This window comes from Berghia stephanieae, chromosome 2 (assembly GCF_034508935.2).
Source record: "Berghia stephanieae isolate SIO BIC M18660-M18661 chromosome 2, UCSD_Bste_1.3, whole genome shotgun sequence".
Taxonomy (NCBI): Eukaryota; Metazoa; Mollusca; class Gastropoda; order Nudibranchia; family Aeolidiidae; genus Berghia; species Berghia stephanieae.
Window position 1 is genome coordinate 21,195,913 of NC_088361.1, and position 22,500 is coordinate 21,218,412.

The 22,500-nt window shown below is 35.7% G+C and overlaps 1 protein-coding gene across 3 annotated transcripts in view; it reads left to right on the forward strand.

Moving 5' to 3' along the window:
• The window catches only part of LOC144964470 (sodium channel protein 1 brain-like), a 75,471-nt gene that overhangs the window by 23,679 nt on the left and 29,292 nt on the right, over positions 1 to 22,500 (forward strand). Inside the window, exons 2-13 of one of the 3 annotated variants that reach the window (XM_078898813.1) lie at positions 1 to 435; positions 5,165 to 5,379; positions 7,329 to 7,457; positions 9,823 to 9,935; positions 11,068 to 11,283; positions 11,569 to 11,626; positions 11,999 to 12,143; positions 12,759 to 12,893; positions 14,605 to 14,646; positions 18,452 to 18,733; positions 20,734 to 20,763; positions 22,286 to 22,340. The exon at positions 1 to 435 is cut by the window's left edge and continues 244 nt beyond it. In XM_078898813.1, coding sequence (XP_078754939.1) covers positions 1 to 435; positions 5,165 to 5,379; positions 7,329 to 7,457; positions 9,823 to 9,935; positions 11,068 to 11,283; positions 11,569 to 11,626; positions 11,999 to 12,143; positions 12,759 to 12,893; positions 14,605 to 14,646; positions 18,452 to 18,733; positions 20,734 to 20,763; positions 22,286 to 22,340 — 1,855 coding nt within the window. The remainder of the gene's footprint in view (positions 436 to 5,164; positions 5,380 to 7,328; positions 7,458 to 9,822; positions 9,936 to 11,067; positions 11,284 to 11,568; positions 11,627 to 11,998; positions 12,144 to 12,758; positions 12,894 to 14,604; positions 14,647 to 18,451; positions 18,734 to 20,733; positions 20,764 to 22,285; positions 22,341 to 22,500) is intronic. The other 2 variants (XM_078898814.1, XM_078898815.1) reach the window with 2 other exon arrangements.

Sequence of the window (22,500 nt, forward strand, 5' to 3'; positions counted from 1 at the left end):
AAACCCGCACCACGGGTCTCCGCAGAAGTTCTTAATGTCAATCTCATCGAGAGATCACCTAGCCAGCAGCAGCCACGGGACCAGTCGCCAACACGGGATGAACCGCCCCATTGTGACAACAATGAGCACAACGTCGACGTTCGTGCATCCGTTCTTCACCTGGCCACCTTCAAGCCCTTCACGAAGAACAGTTATGTCCGCCTCCTAGAGCGGGAGAAAATCCTCAATGAGAACAAAAAGCTCCGGGAGCAGACAGCTCATGTGGCTCATTTGGTCGATGGAGAGCTCAAGTTTGGGGTCGAGGAGGAGGATACACTCCCGCCTCCTAATCCCAACTTACTGGAAGGTTGTCTATTCACAAAAGCAAATGGAAGGATCCCGCCTCGATTATTGGGTTGGCCCATTGAGGAGATCGACCCCGGGATAACAGAAAAGGTTAGTTGTCCTGACTGTTAGTGATTTGGTATTTCTCTCTCTCTCTCTCTCTCTCTCTCTCTCTCTCTCTCTCTCTCTCTTTCTTTCTTTCTTTCTCTCTCTCTCTCTCGCTCTCCCTCCCTCTCTCTCTCTCTATCTATCTATCTATCTATCTATCTATCTCCCTTTCTTTTTTTCCCTCCTTTCTCTGTGTGTATGTGTATGTCCATCTCTATCTTTCTCTATCAATCTATCTATCTATCTATTTATCTATCTATCTATTTATCTATCTATCTACCAATCTTTGCGTCGTTTACCCAAAGACCGAAATGATATTAGAAAATAAAGATATGAACAATAAACGATAGATATATAAATATATTTTCTACAATCAACAAACCGAATCAAATTGTGTTGGATCAGTGAAACTCGGGTGACCGAAATAGTCAAGAGAGAGACTTGAACTTTGTTCTAGGAATTTACGAGAGAGTGCAGCAACGTGAGGCGAGACATTGTCTTCTTCGAATACACTCAGTTTTTTGTGCTACTCTATTCTATGGGCGATAGAAGCCTCCACAATTTCATTGACGTTACGATCAGAGGGGTGGGGGGGGGGGGGGGAATTGTAGGTACTGGTGATATCCAAGACTATTACATTACCTTTTTTAAAGCAGTCCAGAGCCATTCGGCCCATGGAGCCGGTGTTTATCCCGGTTTGTATAACGTGAAACGGACAATAGCAATTGCTTGCTACCCTTTGGATAGGACATTAGTCTATCACAATGTACTTTCTGCTAGATCTAACAGAACCCAGCTACCCAATCACTGTTGGATGGACAAGAAGAAAAATTTCGACTGCACATTGGATCGATCTCGGTCCTGTGAAGCGACTGCTCTACCAAATGAGCTACCGCGACCCCAGCCTCTTTCAAAGGGGTGATTTTAATATATATCATAATATATAAGTAGTTTATATATATATATATATATATATATATATATATATATATATATATATATATATATATATATATTACTTGAGTCTATAGTGTATTACTCGATTACACGATGCGAGATCATGATTTTCCATCGTTTTCATGTATCCGTTCACGCCCGCCACTCGTCTCAAGATTAGTTACAATACAAGGCCTGCTACCCAATCGACTATCGACGCCATATCTAACTGACCGTGCGAAAATGGTTCTATGAATCGGATGCAAATACGCGAATTCAAAGTGAAAGTGATCAAACTATATATTACAAAGTAGTCCATTGGGCCCTGAGATCCTGAGGTTATCCCTGTTTTTGTAGCATGTGACGGAGAATATAGACATTTCATCAAACAAGATGTGTGATGTCCACAGGAATTACCCATGTTGTCCAAGTGAGAAAATTGAGGATTAATAATCTTGCTCAAGGGAAAAAAAACAAAGTGCCTGAAGCGAGGCTCGAACCCGGGACCTTCCGGGCCACATTGCTATGCCTTAACCACTCGGCCACTTTGCCCCCCAATAGCTATTTCTTGCTACCTTTTGGATAGGACGCTAGTCTATCGCAAAGTACTTTCCGCCAAATCTAACAGACCCAGCTACGCAATCACTGATGGGTGGACAATGGGAGGGAGGGGGGGAATCTCGACTGCACCTGGGGGTCGATCCAGTCCCTTTGCGTGTGAAGCGAGTACTCTACCAAACTATATCAATGATATTTAATCAAATAGATGGACTTGTCTCAATTTCCACAATTTTTACTCCAAAAATCAATTTTCACACCGATGGTGAGGGCATTTTAATAGAAGAAGTAGAGCATTGATACCCTTTGCTATAGAAAATCTGTTGAAATTGTATGACGTCAGCGGCCTCATTGGTGATGTATCATGGCTGGAAGATTTATGACACCTTGACAGGGCCCAGTAAGGGGATTCCTTGCCTCAGACCCAATCACGAAAAGCTCCTTACTTAATGCTATAATGAGTCGCTTTCCGCGATGAATAACCAGTGTGGGTTTGACCACAACATCAACACCGTCGCTAAGGCACTATTGTGTTTATCTCACCCAATCATCGTCAGGTCAATGTCGAGGTCAAAAACCTTTGGGTGACCAGAAGATAAATCAATGATAAAGTCTCAGGTTGAGACGTAGATGTTCCAGGTTTGAATCACCTCCCGGAAATCAATGCGTCAATGGCCATATGATATTATGACCAAAATAACTTGAGTTTTATATAGCGCAATATAATCTAAACGTGCTCAAAGCGTTTTACAAGAGACCAAGAGTAACACGTAAAATATAGAAAGGGACATGACGTCTGTTAGGTGATATGTATTACAGTTTTTTCCGAAAGAGACAACTCTGTTAACGGCCAGATACTCATTATACACCTGAGTACAATGGGAGAATGTGAGTAAAGAGTCTTTTCCAAAGGCTCAAGTATGCACCGAGTGAGGCTCAAACCCAGGACCTTCCGATTCGAAAGCGAGTGCCATACCACTAGACCACATAGCCGCTTTTTAAGTGATTTTAAGTGTGGCCAGTGACAGGATGGGTGACAATTATTTAAAATAATTAAAGATAATGGCCCTATGTTGAGGTCTTAAGTAGGAAAATATCCTTGCCTCACTCGGCTCTGAAGAACAAAAAGGAGTTTATCAGGAGACCGCTACTTTATGAAATGGAAATTTGGTTCCATAAGCTCTCATGAAAATGTAAAGGAGCAATCGTGAAGCGATTCTTTTTAAAAAGTGAATCAATGGAAATGATTTACATAAAAGTTAAGGTGTTTTCTTTATATCAAACTATAATATTGATCCTGTAATGTCAAGCCGGAAACACACAAAAAATACTCCGTTATTAATCTCTCAATTAAAATCTAGATATTCCATAGCTTTTAGTAAAACTCCCTGCTTAAAATTCATAGCAAAACATTTCCCAAAAAAGCATTATCACAAAATTTAAATAATTCTTTAACAAGTATTTAACAAGCTGTATTGTAAAATAATATAAGAACTGGGGGCGGAGGGGGGGGGGAGCTATTTTGTTAGTCGTATTATTTTCTACGATATAAAAAGCCGAAAGTAATTATTGGATGGCATAAAATCAAAATATTGGATACATGATAAATAGATTGTGTAAGACGCCACATATACCAACAAAATATTTATGAATATAAATGAAAAGCCTTTAACATTGGATGTCTGATGGTGTATGTCAAAATATTGGATACATTACAGATAGATTGTGTTTGACTTCACCGATACCAACAAAATATTTATCATAAAAATTAAAAGTCTTTTAAAATGACATTTAGATGTTTAAAACTTTGAGTACAGTCCCTTCGTCAGGAGTTTTCATCCTAGTATTGCTGTATGTTTAAAATCTTGTTTATTTTCCTTTTTCCGTGGGATGTGCATGTCAGATTGTGGGTTGTTTTTTTTTTTGTTTTTTTAGTTCTGTTTTTTTTTTCTTGTCAACAAATTGGCTTTTTATTACTTCCTTATTATTCAATTTTTTTTTTATTTGCTTGCCTTTTTGAGGGTCTTTCAACCTTCTGTCCATCTACTAAGTAGTTAATTTTACACGACGCATAAATATTGTGTGTTTGTCACTAATTGGTCTTAGCGTTTTGCCAGCAGGTTCGGGTAAGCATTTGAACAATGAGAAGTTGGGAGTCGGTCATAGACTTTGATTTATAACAAAGGCTTAATTTTATTTTCCCTAGATTCAATGTATAAAATGATGAATTGCCGTATTTATAATTTCGGCGAGTTCTTCATTACTTTAGTTTTGCTTGGTTTTTTGTTTTATTTTTATTTTTGCGGTTGGTTGTGTGTATATTATGTGTTATTTTCTCTACTATCGAAGAAACAACAAGTCGGTGAATCGATTTTCAAGGCCTCACTAAAATTAGACTGAAAACAACCAGAGCGTTACATGTACGTAATTGGAGGTGAAAGACAAATTATGGGGCTCTTATGATGAATTTTATTTCTTTTGGGACGGAAGAGATTTGACCTATTGATAGTATGGATTCACTCAAATAGTCACAGTATCTGCAATACAATTACAATGATAAAGCGTTGTAACCAATAAACAACAGTGTATATTGTTAATAGTTTGTAAGAGAGGTTAAGATGAGAACTGATCCATTACCTGGGTGGCTAATAAAAAGGGTGAAAGAGAGTTTTATAAAGTCAGCCACGTTCTATTTATGGATCTTACGTGTGTGTTTATGTAGCCTAAAGAGGAAAGAAATAACCGCATGATTGGACTTTGTCTAAAGTAAAAGTTTCGGATTAAAATCTTATCTCAAGCTTACCAGTAAATCTCAATTAGGTGAACACAGAGTCTGTCCCGTTTGCTTCACATGCAAGTCAGACGCTACAGGTCTAGGGTACACGATGTACAAGTTGCATTTTGCCACTTTTCTATACTCGCACTCATTCAAAATAGGCAACTGCCCCAAAACAATATTCACACCTGAGTCAGAGAGGTAAAATGCTATACTCTATGACATAAGGTCAAGCCAGACAACATTATTACAATATTTTTAAAATAATAATTGTTGTGTGTGTGGGGAGGGGGGAGTTGTACAATATTCTCTACAGAGTGTTGTGAGGGTTTTTGTTGTACAATATTCGCCACAGAATTGTTGTGGGTGGGGTTGTTGTACAATTTTTTTTCTAAAGATTGATGTCTAAATCGACTGTTTTTAAAACATTCATAATTTCTTGTTCAAACGTCTCTTCCACAGACCTTCGTGATAATAGCCAAAAGATTCAAGAAACAGTTCATCCACCGGTTCACAGCCACCTCATCCCTATTTATATTCACCCCATGGAACCCATTCAGACGACTCATGTGTCATATCGCCACCAATCAGTTTTTTGATTTGTTTATATTCCTCACCATCATTACCAATTGTGTCTTCCTTGCTATGCCAGAGGAACCCATCTCGGAAAAAATCGAGTGAGTATCGAATACCGTGGTGTTTGTATGACGATCGGTTCCGCAAGAATCGTGAAACGTTTAGACAATAAAAAACATAGCAAGTATACCAAATTCCCGGGAATTGTAATAAAAGTAAATATACTCGCTATTGCTTTAACTTAAATTAAGAAATTAAGAGACAGGCACTGGTGTAAGATAAAGAACTGAACAAGTGTGTATGAAATGTGCAGACAAAGCAAGAAAGAAAAGTACAAGAGAAAAAAAAACATTCCCAAAAAATCAGTCGACCTCAACATAGTCCCTTATCAATACACTTATCCATTAATTTATTAGTAAAATAAACAATCGTGTCAATCGCTTCTCAAAATTAACTAAAATAAAAATATAACATCTTTAAATGATGTAATTCACGCTTTTCTCATGAGGCTGTGTGTCTCGCAAAATCTTGCATTCACATTTTTTTTTACATCAGCGATATCAATTCCACAATTTCACACCACCAAAAGATATTGTTATTGAGGTGTATGTTTCCATAGCCAGTGCTTGCGAGTTGACAAAGCTTCAAATAGGTAATAAGTATCTAATGGTAATGTCATAGTTTTATTTAAAAGAAGTTGTTTTGTTTCGTTTGTAACGCATCATTTAGCGGAGTTTATTTTATTACCCAAGCTAATAAAAACCAAAAGACAAATGGGTGTCATCTGAAACCAACCCACGAAATAAAAAGTTGACTGCACAGTCTCTCCTCCGTCTTTTTTGGGATATCATTGAATAAATGGATACAGTTATAAAAACATAAAAACTAAATGAATGCTAGGTAGTCTTTGAATTGTCTTGATCAATTCATAAACATAATATAGTAAGAAGTCTCTTATCCACGTCAGTGTGTTACGGTATGTGCACAAAATATAATGTTTTCTTTCACGTCTTGTTGATCACGTGACTTTGAGGTTGACATTATTTACATCCGACGTGCACTTATTTGCAGGTCTGTTAACCCAATTTCTTATGGTCACATTGTTGTAATGGAAATCTCAAAAATGTGACGCAAAATATTGTCCATTACAAGAATGTTAAACTAGGCCCATAAGTGGGTTCGTACGTAAGATCTGCATATATGGACACGTCGTTTACAGCCAATCGCGATATCTCAAGACAATTCTATCACGACAATACAGATCAGACCTTCAAGATGGAGCCACAATTTATAAAACATTTAAAATGAATGACCCAGGAGTAATCGAAGAGAAGAAAACGTATTTTTGTACAGCTTATAAAATCAGATACCAACTTTTTTTGGGTTCAGACGGGAATGTTCGATGTAATTAAGAATCACACAGCTAAACAAATAAAATATCTTGATGGGTCATCACTAGATAGACAGATTAGAACGTTTAATTTTCATCATTATTTCCAAGAAATTATTGTTTGAAGAAACTGTGATATTTTGCATCTATGACGATGTTACAACATCAATCCGCTCAGCGTATTGAGGTCTTTTCATTTAGCATTTATATAGAGAAATATCCACTAAACGTGCTCACACGCTTCACAAGGGGTCCCTCCTAGCCAACAGCCATCCTTGAAACATGTAGGATGAAACATGACGCCTTTTAGGCGATATTGCAATTTTTCGCGACAGAGACGACATTTGTTCACGGTCAGGTAGGACACTTGAGTACGGTGAGAGAATGTGAGTTAAGAGCCTTTTCCAACGACTCAACTATGTGCCGCTCTGAGTGGGCTGATGAATTCTAAACACAGGTTTAAATTTAAATAAATATTTGTATAGACGGACGGTTTTTCACCACGCCAAATGTACTCAGTAAAACCAGTGAGAAAAACAACTTCTATTAGATAAATCTATTATATCTATGCTAAAAATACTATTATTCCAGCAAGTAGCTTGACATTTGATAGATCTATTTTTGTTGCAATGATTGATTTCTTTCTTTTCTTTGTTTCAGGTACCTGTTCCTCGCCATTTATGTTATTGAATGTTTGATCAAAGTTTTTGCCAGAGGTTTTTTTATTCATGATTACACATATTTACGAGACCCCTGGAATTGGTTGGATTTTGTTGTCATCAATACAGCGTAAGGAATTCTCCTCTATTTTATCTAATGTCCTAAAAACACAAAAGTGGGGAAATTAAGATACAAGTAGAGATGGAGGGTGTGGTTTTGGTTTGGAACTTTGAAACGTTTCGGGTGAAATGAGCCTTTCAGTTTTAACAAATAAAATGAATGACCCAGAATGATGGAGGGGAAGAAAACTTATTTTTTGATAAACCTTAAGAAATGAGAATAGACTTTTTTTGGTTCAGATGGGAATGTTCGACGTAAATAAGAATCTCACAGCTAAACAAAGAAAATGTCTTGAAGGGTCGCCATTATGTAGGTTGTTTATTAATTTTGATTATCAACCAGCCAATGAGAAATCATCAATTATCTTACATTTATAGCATGGTAGTGAATGGTGATGTCGTGTCGACCTCAATTTACTCTCATCTCATAGTCTAATTACATGTGTGTAAACCCCGCTATAATTTAGAGGAACCAGAAACGAATTGCCTTGAACTTTTAAAGAAAAGTGCTAAAATTGTGGTAGAATGACTACTGGTCCCATCTTGGATTTTTTTCGTTATTTTATTATATTTTTGTTTGTTGTTTTTTGTTAGAGAGAAAGATCAAGTGAGTAAATGTGACTCATATATAAGGGAACAGTGCAACAAGACTTGAAGAAGGCCTAATGACGAAACGTCGTTTGTTTTGTGCTGTTCCCTTATTTATGAGTCGCATTTACTCACTTTATCTTCCTCTCCACCGCATTGGCTCATTTGGGCACCTCTAGTTTTTGCTTTTTGTTATCTTTATGATTTTAATGTTTTTATATTTTGTATTGTGGAAGGGCGGAGAGGGGGGGGGGGAATTTGTAATCACCAGACGTCTTCTTAGTGGCATGCACTTTAATTCCACAATTCAGTTTTGTGAAACATTTAGACAATCCGTTAGGGATTGTTCAATAATGCAACATGCGAGGCACGTCAAGTGCATTCACCCAGTGGTTTACTTCACTTAAGCCATCAAATATTTATCTTAAGGTCTCATGTGTTGGTGGTGAGTGTAGTGTAAGTCAGCGATCAATTTATCCGATATTTGATGCTTTACAATGCGTTGGTTGACCTTCGCCTCAGGTTTACACAGCTGGTCGTTCAGTTTTGACTAATATATAGTGGCTCACGGATATTCTGAATTCTGCCGTACTTTTGAAACGCACATGTTTAGAAAATTGGCCAGAAAACACGTCCATCAAATATCGATCGATTTAAATGACACTCATCTTAGCATAAGTCTATCTAAGTCTCAGGTTTGAGAGTTTTTGCTAAGACGAGGGTCATTTAAATCGATCAATATTTGAAGGACGAGATTTCTGGCCAAATTTCCATGGCAAGGTAATATTGATATCCCAGCGTTTCCAAGATCAAAAATGAAAAACGTCTTTGCTTATAGACGGGGTTTCTTAAAATAGCTTCATCGTTTCCGTTGGTGTCATTGTTAATGTTGGCATATCAAATTTATAAATAAACCCGCGATACTTTCTGAATAACACAGATGAATCGGTATATTCATTTGTGACAGTGGTGATTGTATTATTATAGAATATTGGCATGGCTTGACAGTCAGGAAAAATCGGGTTGATTTAACCTTAGCTCTCATACAATCAGAGGGCGTAGTGGCCGAGTGGTTAAGGCATTGCACTGTGATCCGGAAGATCCCAGGTTCTAACCTCACTTCAGGCACTTTCGTTTTATTTTCTTGGACAAGATTATTAACCCCCAATTTGCTCACTTGGACAACATGGATGATTCCTGTTGACATCAGACATCTTGTTTGATGAATGGAATGCCAAGGCGACAGAATCTTATGGTGTCGTTGCGATAGGGCGTAATTTTTTTTTCTTATACACTATTATCTCTTTATAGGCAAAAACGATAGTTTTAATTTTTAAAATGCTAAATAGTTTTCATCTTATAGATAGAACGAAGTTGACGTCACTCGGGTCTTTGTTGTTGTTGTTTTTTTGCCATCCTTTTTTTATGAGTAATTCTCACTAAACTGTATTAATCATAGTTTTGTGTGTTGGTCCGCTATACTTCCGGATGGCAATGTTGTGAGCTTCTTAGCCAATCGCACACTATTTATATACAATATAATAGAAAGGATATCTTGAATCAGAATATTACAAACACTTCAGATAATGTTTTTGTCAGTCTAAGGAATGTCTAATAAAATTATGGCCCTTTTCTAAATATACTTATCTATACTTGAGGGTTCAATGTTGGGTTGGAAATTTTCAGTTATTCTTTACTTGTCGCGTGTTTATTTAGTGAAATTTTTATTAAATGTATTGAAACCTTGGATATCTATTGATGTAAATATCTTTCTTTTTTTATTTCAGTTTCATTACAATATTTTTAACTGTTGCCAATCCTAATTCCAATGTCGGGAACATGCAAGGCTTGAGAACTTTCAGGGTACTTCGTGCTTTAAAAACAGTCTCCATTGTGCCTGGTGAGTGATGACAATAGATTTAAAAACATTGCTAAATAATTCTCAAGAACATAATGTTGTCAACGAAGATTGTTTACTGGTTGAATAATTCATTAATTATTGTGAGGCGTAATGGTTTATCTGTTTGTTTTACTGTAATATGTTCATTTGATATTTTATTATCTAGAGTATTTGAACTGTACGGGGAATGGCTAGAGATATAAGGAAGAAGTTTTTACAGCAATTATGTAAAACACAAAGCATTAACCTTTCGACATGCAATCTCCTCTGATGCCTGGAGACGGAATGAAACGTTAGGAATAAGAAGAAGGATTGCATCGTCCTCAATATTGTGTACATAAAAAACTTCCAACCTTGTATTGGATTACATTTGTGATTTGAAACCTCAATTAGGCCAGACTTCGCGAAGCAGCAAACTATGTTATCTGATTAGATTATATAAATAATGGACAAGAAAGATGGGATAGTGAAGTCAGAAGACGTGATTTCTTTGAAAGATGAAGAAGGCTAAAGGATGAAATATTCAACATGGTCTGAAATCAACGGAAGGATGATCATGTTTTTGGTCTATCGATCGGGGACAAATCTCCTGTAGATCACAGACTGATGTTTGAATAGAACAGTAGATGCATCCATATTGTATCATCAGGACCTATTGAAAGGTAGATAAGAGATTGAGCAAACTCCGGGGGAGTGGGAAAATGATTTATGTTTTTCTTGGAGGTTTCAGAAAATGTAGCTTTTACTTATAGTTACGAGTATGTCTGTAAGACCTACTATATTTTGCATATATTATGCCGGCACCCCTTTGTGATTCTCTACTTAGAGATACCATGTACTTGTGTGCCTTATGCCTGTCAATTGTTAACCAATGTACATGTTGTCTCGATGAATAATTTAAATAATGCGATTAGATATGTATATATATATATATATATATATATATATATATATATATATATATATATATATATATATATATATATATATATGTTTTTGTTTTCTACTATTTTATTTGGCCAAAAGCAAATTCTTGGATTGTTCTTGCAGAAGTAAAATTCATAGTAAGATCAACTCAAACTAAAAGAAGCGCTTGCTTTTATTAATTGAATAACTTTTCTCTCATCCCCAGGGTTGAAAACCATTGTGAACGCCCTGCTCCGTGCTTTCAAGATGCTTTTTGAAGTCATACTTCTAACCATGTTCTGCCTAATGGTATTTGCTTTGTTCGGGCTCCAAGTTTACATGGGGGTCTTGAGACAAAAGTGCGTCTCCGAAGCGACAGGATATACTACCAACCCGTCCAAGTCTTGGGATCAATATTATGCGGAATGGATTCGAGACTCGGGTAAAAACAATCATTTCCATGTAATAAAAACCACATTTTTAGTTAAAGTGAATCTTGCTGTATCACTCAGTTCAAAAGATAGATATGATGGGATGGTTAAATAATTTTAATGGATTGCTTATCCAAGATTGATTTTTAAAATCTGCATATTTAATCTACACAATCCTTGTCAATGTGTAATAGATAGCAAAATATACAGGTCGGATAAACAAATTCTCTTCTAAGAACTCTCTACTAATAAATTTATCACAGGTTGTCAACAGTTTCAATTTATTTCTTTCCCAGGTAATTGGTACAGTGTAGATGGAGATTACAAGATTTGCGGAAATGCGACTGGCGCCGGGTGAGTGCAACAGATTGATGATGATTTCATCTGCTTATGAGTGACAAACTCTCTGTTCATTGTAAAATTTAATGTCAGGAAGAGATTAACAAATTCATTATCTCATGTACCCTTTTGCTACAAGCTATGTGAAAGCAAGATCCTTTTGAGACCTATAATATGTTTTGAAAGGCAAAACGTACTTATTAAAGTCAGCATGCAGTCGGGGAGCCTGTTTTAATATCCACTCATGAAGCGCTTGTTATTGCGAATTGTAACTGATTGATTTATAAATATGATAAGAATATAGCAAAGTTGTTTCAATTTTCATTTTGACTGGCATTTCACTTGTCCCAGTGACTTACCTTGCAAACTTGTTTTTTTAATCAACAGATCGTGTCCCAGTAATTACTCCTGTTTACCACATGTTGGAGAAAATCCGAGATACGGTTATTTGAATTTTGACCACTTTGGTTGGTCCCTACTAGCGTGCTTCCAACTCATCACGCTTGACTTCTGGGAGGATGTCTACAACAAAGTATGTTGATCTACCTCCTCTCTACTCTGTATCTATCTCTTTATTTACCTATCTATCTATCTTTATCATTATTACTCTCTATCTATTCATCTATCTATCTATCTATCTATCTCTTTCTTTCTCTTTCTCTCGCTTTCTATCTATCTAGTGTCAAGCACATTATTTAAATGATGCTCCACCACCACATGTCTCAATACCAAACAACCTTTCAATCTATCTATCTATTTATCCGTCAATATATCTATCTAGCTATCTATTTATCTATCTATCTATCTATCTATCTATCTATCTATCTATCTATCTATCTATCTATCTATCTATCTATCTATCTGTCCATCTATCTATCTATCTTACATTATATCTATCTGTCTGTCTTTCTGACTGTTTTTTCTCTCGTTTTTGAACCCTCTCCTATGTAGAGATACCAACACATCTCTGATCAGATGCCTGCTGGTCCAAGAAATTTACATTCCGCATTTGTAACCTTCATGACTCCACATTTCCTGTGTCTCGTTGTTTCTATGAAAATATTATTTTAATTCGTTGCTTTATTTTCTAACCTGATTATAATTTTAAAAATTGATTCCATTTATTTATCTCTGATAATTTTTCCAGGTCATTCTGGCAACCGGACCATGGAACGTCATGTACTTTCTGGTGGTTATCTTCTTTGGGTCATTCTACCTCATCAATTTGATGTTGGCTGTTGTCTCCATGTCATACGAAGTGGAGGCCGTCACTGCAGGAAAGGTAGCGACTCTTTCATTTTATACGTGTTGCGAGATTGACTTGTTCTGTGTGCAAAAAAATTCAAATCATGTTCACATTGCACCGTGTTGTTTTCTTGTCATTGCATTTTGAATACGCGCATTCCGTTAATAAATTAGTTTATCATTATTTTATGTACTTTTCAATAATAGCAATGTAAGAAATATCGGTAAATTAGATAATTTGCACCGTGTTGTCCAGCTGCTGCGTGTTATCAATTTATTTCATTTTTGTATTATTCCGCTAAAAAAATCAATTTGTGTTTTTTATATTGTGTCACACTCATTATGACGTCATTCACATTTAAGGTCTCGTTCCACGCACCGTAAATCGTCCTCGTATTTTGATAGTAGTCTGCTTGTCAAACATAAATCACCTACGTCATTTCGCCGCTGATTGAAAATAGGCCTTTTTTCGTTTTGGACATAGAATGTTTACATTTAAAATGGGTGAATTAAGATTAACCCATTGTATCAACATTACTTAAACCTTAGAATTTTTAAAATCTCAGACTGGAGAATTGTTGACATAGTAGATCATGGCAATTCATCGATTTTTGAATCATAAAATGTCTGGCCAAAATACGAGAACGTGTACTATCGGTGAGCAGCAGAATTATCATTGTCATAAAATCTAATCAAAATGGTCTTTTTAAAGTCAACTTCACTTCCTTTTGAGTCAAATTTATTGGCCAAGAGGAAGTTTTGGTTCAAATGTGGAATTTGGTAGATATGTTGATGATTTACAGTGCGTTGGATAGAATCTTAGATAATCGATCGCAAGGAATGTTCAGTTATCATTTGATGACATTTTACGTGTAAGAATACAACAAATATCAAATTACGAAATTAAGGAGCAGGCACCGGTGTAAGATAAAGAACTGAACATGTGTGTAATAAAGGTGCTGGACAAAGCAAGAAAGAAAAATACAATTAGAAAAAGCATCCCAAAAAATCAGTCGATCTCGACTAGGGATCGAACCCTTGTGAAGAATATAGGTATTGATATTGCCCCAACTATCGTGAGCCTTTGTGGTGTAATGGTAGCACGTATGACCGATAATCAGAAGGTCTGGGGTTCGATCCCCAGTCGAGGTCAACTATTTTTTTTGAAATGGTTTTTATTTACTTGTATTTTTCTTTCTTGCTTTGTCTGGCACCTTTCATACACACTTGTTCAGTTCTTTATAATTCAACAAATATCTTGGTTGTATGTTTCTCACAGATGTTAAGCTTAGCAGCACCTTTTGTGTTCCCTATATAACTGTGGAATATAAAGTCAATGGACGCTGGCTAGATGTTTATGTTTTGATTTTTTTTCATCGGGTCACGTAGAAAGCTTTAACTGTTCATCTTGTTATTTTGCATTCCCTCGAGTGATGCTCCCATGTTTTGCTATAATTTTATTTTAAGCTTATCAAGGAACTGGTAAGGAATGAATGGAGACCGATAATTATAGGCTATAAAAGATATTATAGAAATTTTAGATGAAGGAAAGTATATACATATATCGTGAACTTTTTTTTCATTAACCTAGAAAATACATCTATAAGTTATGTGAATAAATATATTTTCTTTTCGAGTCTTGGCTCATTTTATGCCATTTAGATAAATTGTACCACTGGAACTAGGATTTATTCTTATGAAAACTTCAGCTATTTGTTTTATGACTTTTTACCCCCTCCTCGATAAAGAGACTTGCTCAATTAACTCGACGGAAGAGCGCTCATCGAAAGGTTTGATCCACTTCTTTTTTTTTTTTACAGCAAACAATTTTATCATCATCATTAATGCCTTTGATCAGCTGTTTTAAAACTATTATTATCTAATCATTTGAAGTCGAAACCAAGTAATCCAGTACACACCTCTAGCCTGCTTCCGGTTTGCATGATGCTTTTGTGTTGGTAAATCTTTGAGATTTTTTTTTTCAATTTTTAGTTTCTATTTTTATGGCATCGGTTTATTTTGCATGATATATATATTTTATTTTTTTAATTCACAAATCAACATATATGCAACAACACCACTATATTATATTATTCTATAACTTTGCATAAAATGTTGTATAAGTGTTGTATGATTATTTCTCCCCAAAAAATGTGTACAATGCCATTTTCTCGTGAAAAAACAAATCATTTCCCTTTTTTTAAAAAGTCTGTTCCGAGTTTGATACCAATGTCTTCAAATATTTTTGGCCAAGAAGTTAGCTGCGTCTTTTGTGAATTCATGAAAATGCAAATGTATAAATGTTGACATTCTTTGTTTCATTCGTGATGAAAATGTTGTCACTATGTGTTTATAGTCACGAATTAAACAAGAAAAAAGAAATAGCCCCCACCGCCCCCCTTGAACGGCAATGTTGTGGTGGGCATTTTTCCCACCTTACCTGAGAAAAGGGGAATGTGATGCTGGTCCCTCCCGAAGTCTTCATCCAGCATCGACTCTGTAGACAGTAGTAACGACGTTGGAAGGAACACTTCCCCTATCAATATCGTCTTGTGGGCCGATTTCATGGCCTTGCTAATCGAGCAAACTCCCGTGGGTGTTCAGATCAGATACTTCTATCTTAAGATCTGATCTCACTTTGTCCAGAAAGTGATCGTTGGGAATTATACACTACATAAACTGAATATTATTTTTTTTCTTTAGGACACCATACACATTCATTATCATCACCTATCATTAGATATAATCAAATATTCCTATATATTGCATGCCTTTTAAACAGCTTTTAGTTGTATCGATTTTTTGTTACTGTCTTTCACTCATTGAGTAATAATGTTATCGCTTTCAAAGCTTTATTATTTAAATTCCAAGTATCCCCGACCCTATTCAAGAAATTTACAAACATCAAGTAGGATTTACTAATCGTGTAATTTGACCTTTTTTCTTCTTGATTTATACATAGTCTTACTTGGTCTAACCGAATGAATCGTAGTTTTTGAAGAAGAAGAAGAAGAAGAAGAAGAAGAAGAAGAAGAAGAAGAAGAAGAAGAAGAAGAAGAAGAAGAAGAAGAAGAAGAAGAAGAAGAAGAAGAAGAAGAAGAAGATGAAGAAGAAGGAGGAGGAGGAGGAGGAGGAGAAGAAGAAGAAGAAGAAGAAGAAGAAGAAGAAGAAGAAGAAGAAGAAGAAGAAGAAGAAGAAGAAGAAGAAGATCTATCTATCTATCTATCTCTTTCTCTCTCTCTCTCTCTAATCGTGACTCTCTCCAAAAAGAGTATGAAGCTATAAAGAAAATTTTTAAAACAATGCACCAATGTACAACATCTCTACTTCCTGTTCTTCTTAAAGTTTTATTTTGACACGCATAAATGTTTTTTCAGTATAATTTCTTAAAATGTCGTTCATTCACCATTGTATATTGTTTCAAGTCATTTACGTATGCATGCCAAAAATGTAATAATCTACTCTATCAAATAGAAGGGGGCCCCCAGTCTATTTTTTTTCAAAATCACTTCACTCCTCTCTCTCTCTCTCTCTCTCTCTCTCTCTCTCTCTCTCTCTCTCTCTCTCTCTCTCTCTCTCTCTCTATCTATCTATCTATCTATCTATCTATCTATCTATCTCTATCCATCTATCTATCTATCTCTCTCCCTTTCTCTCTCTATCTATCTATCTATCTCCCTCTCTCTCTCCCTATCTCTCTCTCTCTCTCTCTCTCTCTCTCTCTCTCTCTCTCTCTCCACCTTCCTTTGGTCAAATTGCGCAAACCCCCCCCCCCCCTTTCTTCTTCTATTGAAGTTTGGCCAAAGTGAACGCCCCCCCCCCCCCCCATCCCCTGGCTATGACAACCCCTACCCCTTCTATTTAATACACTAGAGAAGTGGGGGGGGGGGGTTGTATTTAGATTAATTTATCTCATAATCATAACTTTGGCAATTATCTTATTTTGCTTCATTATTTGATTTTATTGATTCCTAACATTTCATTGCAAACTTGTAGCAACAGAATAATTAGTCTAACTCTATTACGCCACAAATCATTTTGATATTCTGCTTTTACCGCGTTTGACTGCGAGAGTTTTTCTGTGAAACTTTGAGAGTCAAATAACTGCTTATGCTATCTATGACCAATCGGTCACAACGACACTGCACGCAAACAATAGTTTACTTGTATTCACCTGCAGACTTAAAATGTATCCAAACAAAAAGCTTTAGCTCTTATGTAACGTAATATCCACTAAACGTGCTCGGAGCGCTTTAGAAAAGGTCCGTAGCCAACAGCAACGCTTAGCCTGTAAGACGAGACATCAACAAAATTACAAAGATTGTGGCTGTCGACTTCTTGTGGAAATGAAACGGTTTTGTCAGTCTGTGTTGTCTTTAATTGTGTGTATCATTCATAATAGAAAGGAGTGGGTTTTTTTAAAAAATCATTTCAATTATTACTTGCCAATCAAGAAGTCATGAGAATGTATTCAAGGGATTTCCCATTTTGATAACAAACGTAATAGATTCAGGTGGTAAAAGTACAACAATTTTACGTTTTATTTCTTATCAAGCTATCACGTCGTTTAAGAATCAACCTAGTTATAAAGTCAAATTTAAACATGTTTGTGACTCGCTGTCTACACGTCCTATTCCACCGTCTATGAAAAAATACATGTTTTAAAATTTAACCAGAAAACTCGTCCTTCAAATATCGATCGATTAAAATCTGGTCAAAAACTCCCAGATCGGGACTTCGTCTTCCTACAATCCCAGGTTTGAGAGTTTTTGCCAAGATGAGGGTCATTTAAATCGATCGATATTTGAAGGACGAGTTTTCTGGCCAAATTTTTAGATACGAGATTTTTTTTCAGGGTACGGCAGTTAACTGTTTAAAGAGATATCAAACCAGCTCCCTCTATTTTGACAAGACGATGAGATAGCTGCCATGACCAAACCCGTTTAAAGCGTGTTTTTATCAAAATATTAAATCAATTTCGTTTAGTTATGATCTGTTACAAATCGAAATGGATTTAATATCCACTTTTTTTTTATTTAAGGCTGTCTTTATTTTTACTTTTTGTTTTTTACTAAATGTGAATAATCATTGACGTAACTAAAAATGTTGGTCAAAACAGAAAGAAGAGAGAAACTATTCAGAATGGTGGGGTATAATTATCGCTTTCTGAGTTCTGCAGGCAGAAAGCTCATAAAACATTTTGGAATTGTTAATAATAAGTTTGTTTAAGCAGGTACAAGAAATATAAGGTCATGTTTATTACAGTATTTTTGTTTTGCTTTGTTTTCTTATGATAATTTTAATATAAAAGGCATTTGTTGATAACACATTTATTGATAACACATTTATTGATAACACGGGTATAGATTCGTCCCATGAATAAAGATACATATGACTTTATTAATAATTTTAAAGCAACTTTTGTATCACCGTTGGATTACGCTGTGAAGCAATTAAAAGATAAATGGGATATTTATCATCAGTGCATTACAATGATAATTCATTTAATCTCAAACGTATGAATTATTTTAAACATTAAGAGATTTTTAAAAAATTGTCTTACCCATATCAAACGCTTGGTGTATTCCATTACAGGAAAAAGAGAGAGAAAAGAGTGAAAATGCCAAAAATAAGCACAATGTGATGAGTGGGGTAGCGGCCATGTCCATCGCCGCCTCCAAGAAGGCCCACGAGATCAAGGCAAGACATGCCACCGATAGTGCTGATGATGTAAGAGTGGTCAAGGATGCTAAGACTCTGGTCATCCTCAACAATGCCGACTCTAATTCGGAGCTTCCTTCCATACCAAGGAATAGCACCATGGATAAGTCAAAAGCTCTCAGTTTTAAGAAGTCTGTGATGAACGCTGTTAGTCTCGTGAGTATTGTTTACTATGTTATAATCATTTTTGTTTACTATCTTATAATCATTTTTAAAGATTTAAATTCCTTTATGGACCAGTCTCTGTGAAGCTATTTTAGAAACAACAGCGCATAGCGCAAATACAAAGCAAAGAACAATTAAATACCCTGTTAACAGATATTCTTTAGAGCTAGTTGTTTGCCAGAAAATTATCTTTAATCAAATGAAGTTACAGAATGTTCCTCTAAATGTATGATACGTTGAAAAATGTCTGCCATGTTTAAATCAATGAAGTTATTGATTTTGCGATGGCCTGCTAACAAACGTCATGAGCTAATAGTGAGACGAAACTGGTCTTTTAAGCCAAATAGTTTGGGTTTTTTTGGTTGCTTTATATAATTTCTTGTGTTATCTTAGTTTTACTTTTAAGTTTTAATCGTTTGTTGTTTTGCCCTCTTTGCAGATTTAAAGAAATTCATCAGCTTTTCCTAAAATCTCGACCTTTTTTTTCATTATAACCACTTCTACTACTGCATTTTCTACTACTACTACTGCTACTACTACTACTACTATTGCTGTTACTGCTGTTACTGCTGCTGCTGTTGCTGCTTCTGTTGTTGCTACTACTACTACTACTACTACTACTACTACTACTACTACTACTACTACTACTACTACTACTACTACTACTAATAGGACTACGATGACTACTACTACTACTACTACTACTACTACTACTACTACTACTACTACTACTACCACGACTACTACTACTGCTGCTACTACTACTGCGACGACGACGACGACAACGACGGCGACTACTACTACAACAACAACTACTACTACTATTACTACTACTACTACCACTACTACTACTACTACTACTGCTACGACTACTACTACTACTACCACTACTACTACTTCTACTACTACTACTACTACTACTACTACTACTACTACTACTACTACTGCTACTACTTCTACTACTACTACTACTACTACTACTACTACTACTACTACTACTACTACTGCTACTATTACCACTACTATTACGATTACTACTACAACAACAACAACTACTACTACAATTACTATTACCACTACTATTACGATTACTACAACAACAACAGCTACTACTACTACTACTACTACTACTACTACTACTACTACTACTACTTCTACTACTACTACTACTACTACTACTACTACTACTACCACAACATTGAAAGTGTTTGATTTTAACGACAGAGAGATTGTTAAAAATGCAATGTTAGTTTAGTTGGATGTTATTTGATTCAGGCTGCTTCGTTGATTTGATTTATAGTGTGGCTTTCTGTTTTAGTTCTGAAATGAAACATGCTTAAAATTCACATGTACTGACGAGTAAAGAAAACTACGAACTCAATAATATACCTTAATCTTTTAAAAAGTCTTTAGAAGATTGAATCTTACAAAGGGAGCGGGGATGGGAATGAATTAGCATTTAGATTGAAATACGCGTCTCAGTTCTCTCACATGAGAAATAGTCCCTTTGCTCGTTAGTACATACATGTTCAGAAAGCATACACATTTGAAGATATGGAAGATACCCGTCGCTTGAATTATTTTTTGTGGACTAGTTTGAAGTTGTCACAGTATTTCATAAAGGTCTATGTATTTTTATTTCGATAAACCTTACATCGATTGTCGGTGAGTTTCATGTCAGAATGTAAGACCGGCGACACTTGAATTTTTTACATTGACTAAGCACTGCCTAGATTTATTTGGCCGGTCAAAACAATCACTATTTTGTGGTTTTACTCATAATAATAAATTAAAACAGCTGGCCCATTTTCTGACGAAGTCATTTCCGACTGGCATCTTCCATAAACATTGTTACCGATGTTTATTACATCGATAACTGAACATTTACTAACCTTTTTTATAATTTTATTAAGTTGGATTCAGTTTGCATTTGTCAATGTTGTTCTTGTTCTATCTTTATTTGCATTTGTGCATTTCCGGTGCATGCGCAGAAGAAAGAGACAGATGAGAAAGTAAAAAAGGTAATGGATGACAACAATATCATTTTAAAAACAGTTTCCGATCTTATTTCAAAATAATTTACAGAACACTGTTTTATCAAGTTATATGCCCAGTGTTCTAATTTAGAACTTTGGTGAGAATGGTAATGCTAATACGGATAATAATATAAAATGCTATCATCATCATCATCTTCATCAACAAAATCGTCATCATCAACATCATCAACAAAATCATCATTGTTATGATAAGCATTTTATAAATAATCATATTTATTCCGAAAAGTAAATTCTAATGTGATTTACTCTTTTCTATCCTCTCTCTCTCTCTCTCTCTCTCTCTCTCTCTCTCTCTATCTATCTATCTATCTATCTATCTCTCTCTCTCTCTCTTCATCATCTTCTTCTTCTTCTTGTTCTTCTTCTTCTTCTCTCTCTCTCTCTCTCTCTGTCTTTCTCTCTCTCTCCTTCTCTCTTTCCTTCTCTCTCTCCTTCTCTCCTTCTCTCTCTCTCCTTCTCTCTCTCTCTTATTTTTTCTCTCTCTCTCTCTCTCTCTCTCTCTCTCTCTCTCTCTCTCTCTCTCTCTCTCTCGTAATTCTACCTTTTTAATTCTAGTTATGATAACTGATTTAGGTAGTCCAAAGGAATGTTTTGAATGGAACTGAGATCAATTTCAACGAATAAAGCTATTAATAAGAACCAAAGAAGATTCACCTGAGAGTTGAATGTTGTTCTTAATTTTACAACTCTGAAAAAGTGTATATGAAACACTGCCAAAAAAAAGTAAGAAAGAAAATACAAGAAAAAAAAACATACCAAAAAAATCAATCTTCCTCGACTGGGGATCGAACACCAGACCTCATTGTCATGTGAGATTTGATCTCCAGCCGAGGAAAACGTGATTTATTTTTGGGGATGTTTTTTTCTTTTATGTTTCTTTCTTTCTTTTTCTGGTACTGCTTTATAAACACATTTTCAGAGCCAGCCGTTCTTCGTGATAAGTCATCGTGTTCAGTGAGGTAAAATTATCCATCAACTTATAAACCGTTTGGTCTTATTCATTTTTTTAACGTCATCCTCATCATTGCCTTTCTACCCCTGGGTCAGGGAATAGGCCACAAACAGTTTTCATCCTTCTCTATCCTGAGCTAACTTTTTAAAGTCTTTGGTCGCCCAAGCTAAAAAATAAAAAAGATTTGATTTGTCTGTCTGTGTTTCTGTAACAATTTAAGCTTTACGAAAGGGGTGTTAACCCTTTGACAACCCCCAACCTGGAGGACCAGGTGACTCAAAAAGGGGGGGGGGGGGGGGGGAGCCACACAGTCGCCTTTTACGACCCGCTGGCTTGGCGTTGGGCTATTCTTGCACCCTCTCAGTTGAGAGGGACCCCTAAAGCAATACGATTCTCGTATGTTTTGTACTTATATATTATTTGTGCTCAAACAAAGGCTACCAGCCCATTTAAAACACCATTTTAAAAAGATAACGATAGGTTCAGAAATATTTTTGTTATCATTAATAATTTTCTCTCGTTGTGTCCCGACAGATCACAGATGGGACATATGAACCAATTTACATCGATGGCGTTTGTATCATCCCAGGTAAATGGAATTTTCGTTTGCTCAATTTTATAATTATGCAAAAAATAGATTGCAATATCCCCAAAACAAAGTTGATAAAAATTCATATTATTTTACAAAGACTGTAGAATTCTTCAAAATGTTATGACATATATTGTGTTTCAAGTCCATGCGACTAATT